Below are 9,748 nucleotides of genomic sequence, written 5' to 3'. Positions count from 1 at the left end.
AAACTATATCATGTTAAAGCACCTGCTATAAGTCTGATTTTATGAGATTGTTGTTACAACATCTCATATTGAGGGAATAACATATACAACAAATTTCTAGATGGCCAATTTGTTTTATTGATTAATCAGTATGAGAAGCAATTTTGTTAACTCACAATAATTGAATCTCTAGATGATCGATGTTTAGGCTACCAATAACAGGACATTAAAATAGAACAAGTTCTTCTCTATTTTCATTTCAATTCTAACATTACAAATTGATTTGAAGTATAAAAACAACACCACACAATTTGATTCATTAATAGATGATGCAAATTACAGTAAAACATGATCAACAACAACCCCAAGATTACAACGGCAATCACAACAATTTCTCATTATTTTTCAGTTCATCATTCCTCTTCAACAAAGCTCGTATAATCTTCCTCTGTCTTACTCAAACCTTCATGTGTTGCTGCAGTACATACGGTCTTGATCTCCAACAAAGGTACTTTAGGGTTCAAAACAAAATAGAGGAAAAGAGAGATCGTACAACAAAACTTGAGATTAATTCACGATAGAAAGAACAAGAGACCTTACAATTGATTCACAGTCGAAATCGATCAAAGTTTTGCAATTGAGAAGAGAAATTTTTTTGGAATTGAGATAAGAGAAGAAACGGTTTATGTGCTTCTTCCTTTGTTTTTTTTTTTAAATAATAATAAGTGACAAAAAATGATGTGGCAGCTGAGTCACTTAAGTGACTTGTCACATCAGCGTCGACTTGGTCAAAATTGACCTTTTGCAAAATGGGTAAACATAGGGGGCCAAAACAGCTATTTTAAAATATAAGGGCAAAAATCGCAACTTTCTGAAACATAGGGGTCAAAAGTGCAGTTTAGCTTTATTATTATTAATTTTAGTAAACGTGTTATTTTAGAGTTTCGGCGGGTTATTTTGGCGCGCAAAACATTGCAATTTGGGATTTTCGTCCTAAAAAAACCCTAAATCTTCAAATTCATTTCTATATTCTCATCGCGACGAACGAAACCACCAACCTACTCCGTCCTCCGCCGAACCGTTCGTCTCAACTTCGTTATGCTGCCGCCTTTGGTTCTGTAGCAGTCTCGCGTATCACCTTGCTGCACCACCAGCTCTTCTTTTTCGCGTCTCACATTGCTCTGCCGCTCACCGTCACCGATTTGCTTTGAGTTCGGTAACAGGTTAGACTCTCCATTCTTGATTTCATTTCTGAATTGTGGTTTACGTTGATTGAGATTGAGGTTTGAATTTGATTTGATTTATTTTTATTCTTTTGTTTGATATATTTTCTTTGTATTGTATTGGTAGCTTTGGTTCATAAGTTTATGAGAAATTTACACTTTATGATTAGTTCACTATCTAATATAAGGTTTGAAGGGGGATATAGTTCTCAAGTTGGTTATCAATAAGGTGTATGATCATTTATGTCGAGATTATCTTGACGTAATCATGTTTAATTGGGTTAAGTTCAACTCTTATGTGTCTTTCCTTGGGTTAAGTTTAATAGTAGATTTAGTGATCAAGCAATGAATTTTAAGGTGTTTTAAATATGTAGTTAAATTTTTTTGATGATCAAGTATGTGCTTATTATAACTTAATTTTTTTGTAGTACAATATTATTTGAATATTTGATATGGTGGCCCGCCCGAATTTTATAGTCTAGCTCTGCTACTGTCGGGACACGCCTAATTCAAGATTGTCTGTGATTCATATTACTTTACGTTTTTAGAGGCTTAACTTTTTTATTTCCTTGAATTTTGTTGGTAATTACAATTATGTTTTGCTTAAAACTTGTGGCTTTTATTTCTAATTATGATAAATTGATGATTTCATGAATTTGGAGTATTTATTTCATTTTTCAGCAATTGTGTGTTTATTAGTATGAAGTGTAAAATTAATTCCTAAATATATCAAACAGTGTCCGCACTGCTATCTGAGATTGAGAGTTATGGATTTAGTTTTATAACTTTGAGAAACCATTTTGTTCAGCTAGGCCCAGACATTTGAGGAGAATATTCTTATTGTATTTCGACTATCAAACGCATACATCATCACTTCACTTTATCTTCATTCGTTTCCTTTTTTGCAAATCATCTTCAATATTCAGAGAGATGATCCCACAACAAGAATCAGAGTTTGATATTGGTTATCTCAAACCATATTACGGTTAGTTACATTCAGTTCCAATTCTCATTTTCTTTCTTTCTTGGTTTGTGTGTGGAAATTTGGTGTAATTTCTATTTGATTGGTATTGGGTTTTAACCACTTAGACATTTTCTCTTCTTTTTTCCCAGGAAAGCTGTTTCCTTATGCTGATATGTTTAAATGGATGTCTTACGGCCACGGTAGCATTTATCAAACTTTTGCTTATGTGAGTATGTTAAATGAGTATGCATCCTGATTTTTTTTGTGGGTATAAAATAATTGTAGATGGGAAACATCCTGGTTGTGATCAGTCCTACTTTGGAAGGAGGGAATTTTCCTTCACTCTGAAAGGTGATTTTTATCTGCGCTTCCAATCCTTCAACAGTGCACTTGAGCTTGAAAACTCCATCAAAGAAAAATGCCCTTTAAAGATTGACATTGGACCTGTCTACACAGTCGATGTAAAACTTCCCCTCTCCCTATATTCAGTATTATCATGCCTCAGTTTTGTTATAATTCGTGCTGCATTTACTGATGAATAGTAGTAATGATCACTAGAAGCAATAAGAAAGTTATGTGAATTATCATATTAGCAGTGGAGCCTGGACCCTAGCCTAGGGGTTCAAACTTTTGAGTTCTTGGTCCTTTTGGGCTAGTGGTGCAAAAATAAATATTCAGGAGGGTTCAAATTGCAAAACAGATAAGGGTATATTAGTATTTTTTAAGGTTAGGGGGTTCGTTTGAACCCCCTCAAACCCCTTGCCTCTGCCCCTGCGTACGAGTAAATTTTTTTCTTGTCTTTTATCCAATTCTTATTTCCCCTGATTATTTTTTATGTGGTTCAGCCTGCAAAAAGGCATGCCTATGCACAGGGTGATAATAAAGTCTTCACTCCAGTTGAGAGGGAGTTGATTTTTGATATAGTAAGTTTTTCTGGCTCGAGTCTCCTACTGAAACCTTTAGATACTTTGGCCTTCTTGACATTTGTTGACCTATTTTTTTCATGGTGGGCTCTAGGATATGACAGATTATGATGATGTCAGATACTGCTGCAAGGGTGCTGATGTTTGCTTGGATTGCTGGCCATTGATGACCATAGCCATCAAAGTGATTGATGCTTCCTTAAGAGGTAGTAATTTCCATCCTATATGATGTTGACAGATGGGGCAATGCTTTCCAGAAGAATTAATTTTTAAAAAATGGGGCAGAATTAGTTCTTTTATATCAATGAAATAAGTTGGAGTGGACAGAGTTACCTAGAGGAAATACTCTAAAATAACACAAGTTCACTTATGATCTTCCCAATTCATAGCATTGTATATTTACTGTATGTGGTCATTCCTCAGCATTATATATTTGCTGTGCCAAAGCAGAAAGATACATGATTCCTATTTGAATATTTATGATAGGAGAATAGTTACAGGCTGGGCTGTGTGTACATTTCAGCATCTGGCTTACCTGAATCATTGTTGTCGCTGGGAAATATGGCTTCAACAATGGCCACTATATCTGTTAGAGTCCATTACTAGGCACGGTATATTTTAACAGCCCGGGCCCCCATTTTGGGCGATCCCGGCCGTCACCTCACGATCTTCTCCACCCCCGTCTCTAGTGGAGTTTTTGCCTTCCGTGGGAATTAGACCATGTACCCTGGGGATAAATACATGTTCAATCCATTCCCACTACCAATTGGGCTACGTAGCTCAATTGGTGGTGGGAATGGATTGAACATGTATTTATCCCCAGGGTACATGGTTCGATTCCCACGGAAGGCAAAAACTCCACTAGAGAGGGGGTGGAGAAGATCGTGAGGTGACAGTCGGGATCGCCCAAGATGGGGGCCCGGGCTGTTACATATATGACACGAGTTTAAAGGACATGCACTGTCTGTGGAAGTTTGTTTTACACTGACATACAATGAGAGTCCATTGTTCCGCTACGTCATCCCGTATAATTTGGAGTTCGCATGAAGTGGCAAAATGGTGAGTTCTCATTGGTTGTCTATGTGAAATAAATTTACACCGACATTGCATACCTTAAATTAGTACATTTGTTTTCCTCCCGATTCTGATCTTTCATCATTTTTAATATTTTTATGCCAAGGATCGAGAAGTTTATTCCCTCCATTCATTTTTTTATTCAGTCTCATATGCTTAACTAAAATTAAGATGGTTAAAATACGTTGGGAAGGATGTAGAGTAATATCCAACTTGCTGTAAAATCACCAATTCTACCTTTATCAGATTGAACCTATTTGGTCATTGATTTTATTATAGGCCATATATAATAGCACAAATATTGAAATAGTGTTATTTGATGTTTGAAAACTCTAATCTTCTCCACCCAGTGTCACTGATTGTTGTGTTGATTTCTTGTTTGGAACTACTGTTTCAGATGACTTTGGTTTTAAGCACATACTCTGGGTCTATAGTGGACGCAGAGGTGTTCATTGTTGGGTGTGTGATGGGAAGGCAAGAAGGTGAGACACTAGACCATCAATATTTCCTTCATCTACATGTAGTACACATTGTCATTGATTCGATTATATTATCTTTACTATTGCAGGTTGACTAATGAGCAAAGAGCTTCTATTGCTGACTATTTTCGTGTTTACAAGGTATTATACTTAGTAACAAGTGGTGGGTTTGTCAAGGACTAGGAGCAGTCACTGCAATATTAGCCATCGGATCTATTTTTCACACACTTACAACCCTTGATCCTTTTTTTTTTTCAAAAAATTAAGATAAAACTCAAGTTAGAGATAGATACTACTTGACTGCACACAATGGCAATCTGAATCTGTTTGTCAATACTTGTATTAATGTTTGTTGATTTCATGTTTTGTCCAGGGCAATGAAAATAGTCATAAGAAGGTTTCCTTGATGGGTGCTGCTCTTCATCCTTTCTTGGCGTAAGTCTTAAGATGAATGACTAATGAACTTTCTGATGCTTATTTCATATCCTAATCAGTGTTTTCTTTTTCCAGGACATCATACACCAACGTTCTCAAGGACTATTTTGAGAAAATATTGCTTACAAATCAAAACTTACTTGCTACTGAGGAGAGATATGAGAAGATCCTAAGCATGATTCCTGATGAATGTACATTTTATTATTTATGTTCTCCCGGTATGGTCCGTGTTATTTAATTTTACCGCTATTATCTTATGCTATGAATATTTTACCTTTGCAGCTATTGCTTCTGAACTTAGGGGAAGATGGCAAGATAACAATAGGAGGTCCTCTAGTGCAAAAGAAGATATTAATGTTGTGCGATGGGAACAGTGCAAGCAGCTGCTGCAATCTGGAAAACATAAGGTATAAAATATTCCTTTTGGAAAAATTTAGAATATGAAGGTAACAATGGCATCTTCTCTCTGTAATATTTGTACAAATAGTTGAAAATAATTGAATGAGCGTAGAACTGAAGAGCAATAGATTAGTTTTTACTTCTTAGTTTATCTCTTAGGGCCAGTTTCTAATCTTACAGTATCTTTAGATTATATCTCAAGATTAATTTCTATATTACCCAGTCTTTAGTATGATCAGTATATTGATTTCTTATTTATTTATTTAAGATTAGGAGTCTCGTATCTCTATAAATAGGGGTAGTGTTTAGTTTTTTGTATCAAGTTTATTATCAATTGTACTGCACCATAATCATATTCTTATTCTTCTCGTTTTTGTCACCTGCTTATGTTGTATAGGATGGTTGCATATTATGTGATTCATTGCAGAAAGTCATACAAGATTTGCTTAAACAAGCATTATATGAGTTGCTATTTATTGTTAATGACTTAATCCTTTTTGTAGGCACAAGGGTTGCGTAGATGCGTTGAAGAGATTGTGTTCTTCTTTACTTACCCCAGGCTAGATATGGAGGTCTGTCTATCAACTGGCCCCATTTTTCTGATATCCTCTACATGATCTTTCACGCTATTATTAAAAGCTATTTTCATTTATTTACATTCATAGTTCCCCCACGATATTTCTCCATATATCAAAAACAAGTAACACCTTCAACTAATTTTCAGTTTTGCAGCCAAAATTGTTCATTTAATCAAGACTATTTATGTTTCAGGTTTCAAAACATATGAATCATTTGCTTAAAGCACCATTCTGTGTACATCCAAAAACAGGTTAGTATCAAGTATGACTGCGCACAACTTTATATTGACGCAAGCTGTTGGTTTCTTTTAGTTAGACTTTACCAATGGCGACATATGCCATTATCTTTCGCTTATGATTTTTCAAATGGAAAATTGAAATAATGAATCAATTTTCTTGTTTGAAATTGTCAGATAGGTTCACTAGTTAATTTGATTGTCAGCATAATTACCTGTTAATTCTTATTTGTTCTAGGTCGTGTCTGTGTCCCTATTGACCCAAATCGGTGTGACGAGTTTGATCCCACTACAGTACCTACCCTTTTTCAGGTAAGCTTATTATGCGATAATAATTTTTTAATCTGCAATGAGTGAGAGAAGGAAGCTTCCCTCAGGCTCAAATATTTGCATAGTTTTAAATAAAAATGTTTTCATTTATTACTTGAAGTAGGAGGCACTTGCCTAAAAACATTTGCCCCCTTTTCCTATATATTATCATGTTTAATACGAAAAGATCATCTTTGGGCATATCTATAGTGGGTATGAATTCCCATTTGGCCTGGCTGTATCCCAATATCTTCTATTAGGATACTGTTTTCTGATATAATAATTTCTATTCATTTTATGTTTATGTGAATCCTGATATTGTGATTTGTAACATTGCAGCTTCTAGAAGAGCTTAATAATGAAGGCTTGAGAGCTGATGTTAATGGTGGTATGTTAATTTAATACTTGAACAATCCCGTTTGGTTTGTAAAAGCATTTGCAATTTTTATTTGATAATGCCATTGATGGAAAGTGACTTCTGCTTTAACAATTGTGGCAGAGAGAAGTTGAAAGACATTGCATTTTCGAGAACACTGACAATAGTTATTTGACACTTTCCAAATTTCTGCTAATATTGCATCTGTTTTCACTTATTAAAGATGCATACTTAAAAATTTGTAGAATGCATTCTATAATGCTTATTTTTTAAGTGAAAATAAAAACAAGAAACAAAGGAAGCAAGTTTCGTTGCCATTCCCACATGTCTTCTAATGCTAATTGCAACTTGTTAAAAGTGATTTTAATACATTGTTTGGTAGCAGAATGGAGTGGAACTTCACTTGGAAGTGCCGTCACACTTTTCAGATCATCATTCTTAGAACCTTTGCTAAAAGCCTGCAAGGTATGAATCATTTTTAAATTGTTTGTATATTCACTTTTGATCGATTTGAAAGAACTTTGTGAGAAAAAATGCGAACAATTATGACTATTTTGTTTTTCATATATACTTGCACATGTTCTCCCCCCAGTTGTTTTAGTATGTGGAGGCTGCTATTCTTAATAATTTTATAATTATATATAAATAATATTCAGCATTATCTATCCATCATAACTAATGTCGATAATGAATACCGCAGGAGGAGATAGAAAGGTCCTATAGTTTAAAGTTGCAGCAGTCAAAGAACTCCATAGGTTGGTAGTGCAATGTATTCTTGATTGGTCATGTAGAGCTTGAGATCAAATGGGGTCACAAACATTTGCAGGTTGCTCATCTAAAAGATAAAATGTTTGTAGTATTATTTACTTGTAAAGAGGCCCTTTGCCTCCCCTTTGTATTTTTCTAGAATCTAGAATCTCTGATTTGTTTCTTGTGAGTGTAAGGCAGTTGAATTTCAGTCTATGTTGTATATAAGTTGGATGAAAAGCTTCTTAGGTGCTCCTATTTATCTATATGATATTTTACACTATTGTACCATATTGTTTTTATTCCATGAGAGAATTAAGTATCATTTACTTTGGATTAGGACAGCTCAAAGCAAACAATTCCTTGTTCAAAAAATTATTGCCACATTTTTTAAAAGAGTAATCTATTAAGATTTTTTTTGTCAAATAACCTATTAACTTGAAGTGTAGAGAAATCGGAAATTCTAGGTTTGGACACAAAATGTTCGCATTTGTGGGAGAATTGAAAAGGGATCTGGTTACGGAGAATTCTTCACTCTTCATTGATCCTCCCATGGTGTAGTTATAATAAAGAGAAAAAACAAAAAATAAAGAGATTTCTATCTGTTTTGACGGAACTCAACAGTACTAACAACATGGGAGGTTTGTGTCTTGTCAGGGGGTTGTTGTTACGTATAGTTAGTTTAAGAGTGGTTAGTGTATTTTTCTCTAAAATATATTACTATAAATTATTTTGCCGGCTTTGTTTCACATGAAAAAATGAAAAAATGGTTCAAGTGGTGCATGGTATATAAGTTATGAATAACATTATAACGAATATAAATTTTATGAAATTCACCATTTAATTGAAAGTTTATATCATATAGATCATCCAATTTTGTTTTAAAGAAATTGAAAATCTTGATATATTATTGATACTCATTAAGATTAACGGTATTCAATAAGAAACTCATTATTTTTTTTTTATGGATAATCTATATGATATAAAATTTCAATCCAATGGTAGATTTTGTAAAATTCATATTCATTATAATGTTATTGATGACTTGTGCACCGTACACTCACTTGAATCACTCTTTCATGTATACTCTCATTCATTTTCATGGTCATTTTCACTCACTAGTAATTTTAGTAAAACAGTGATGTAGGTAGGTACGAATGCATTCATATATGGCTAACTAGCTTGGTTGGTTGTGTTGCAGTATAACATTGCGTGTATGCTTGCTTATCACGTAACTTGCATTTAGTGCAAGCCAGTGAAAGAGTCAAACAGAGAAGAAATTTCTGATATCTGTCGGTATTCTAAATTTCAGATATCTTCAACGAGATTTTTATTAGATGTAGATATGTAGATGTTTTAGTTATTTTTTGTGGGTCTAAATTGCCACACATACTCTTTTTGCTCTTTTTATAAGGAATAAATTAAAAAATTGCTTCTTCAAGCTTCTTCCCTTAAATTTAAGCAATATCAGTTGCCACATGCACAATTTTCAATAGTAAAAAAAAGCCAAGGGGCAAAACTTAGGAAATGACCGTTAAGTTCTCTACATTTTGGAGATACTCTTTAGGATACAGATAAAATTGTACTAATTATACATTTATAAAATTCAAATAATGGATGATTCCATTTTTCATACATATAGTTATTTGTACATTGTACAAGTGAGAATACTAATTCTACTACATACCTTCAATCCAAACATAACCTTAAGCACGGTTTCAGGTTTGAATTTTGTGAAAAATAAATGTATTGGAATGAGAGACTTGTTAAAGATGGTCAGTCAGGTTCTCCGACGAAATTAATTATCGACAAAATCTGTGAATACTCTCGATCCTAAGGATAACAAATGTAACAAAAAATAAATAAAAAACTTCAATTTCTAAGTGTGTTAAAATGAAGCATTCTGATGAAGAGAATTACTATAATAAACCAAAGATTTAATAATAGTTGTTCACCTCTCATCTAGAATCTGTAATTTCACATTTCTCTTTATTGAAAGCAACAACAATGTGACAACTGAAATATT

General features: G+C 33.8%; 1 protein-coding gene across 5 annotated transcripts; it reads left to right on the top strand.

The window, feature by feature from the left end:
- Window positions 1–943: 943 nt before the first annotated feature.
- LOC123918337 (DNA primase small subunit) lies at window positions 944–8,047 on the top strand. 5 transcript variants are annotated; one of them, XM_045970357.1, is made up of 17 exons: window positions 944–1,202; window positions 2,011–2,187; window positions 2,316–2,366; window positions 2,452–2,627; window positions 3,012–3,089; window positions 3,184–3,295; window positions 4,561–4,645; window positions 4,732–4,783; window positions 5,016–5,077; window positions 5,153–5,268; window positions 5,360–5,484; window positions 5,980–6,048; window positions 6,248–6,305; window positions 6,529–6,602; window positions 6,939–6,987; window positions 7,361–7,440; window positions 7,676–8,047. In XM_045970357.1, the coding sequence occupies exons 2-17, from the start codon at window positions 2,133–2,135 to the stop codon at window positions 7,736–7,738; spliced, it is 1,305 nt and encodes a 434-aa protein (XP_045826313.1). In that variant the 5' UTR covers window positions 944–1,202; window positions 2,011–2,132; the 3' UTR covers window positions 7,739–8,047. The 5 variants fall into 5 exon arrangements, with proteins under 5 accessions (XP_045826313.1, XP_045826316.1, XP_045826315.1 ...); XM_045970360.1 differs by having other exon boundaries at window positions 969–1,195; window positions 2,129–2,187; XM_045970359.1 differs by having other exon boundaries at window positions 969–1,202; window positions 2,129–2,187.
- The last annotated feature ends 1,701 nt before the right edge of the window (window positions 8,048–9,748 follow it).

Source organism: Trifolium pratense, linkage group LG3 (assembly GCF_020283565.1).
Source record: "Trifolium pratense cultivar HEN17-A07 linkage group LG3, ARS_RC_1.1, whole genome shotgun sequence".
Taxonomy (NCBI): Eukaryota; Viridiplantae; Streptophyta; class Magnoliopsida; order Fabales; family Fabaceae; genus Trifolium; species Trifolium pratense.
The sequence above is the reverse complement of the archived record's forward strand: the minus strand, read 5'-3'. Positions and strand labels throughout refer to the sequence as shown.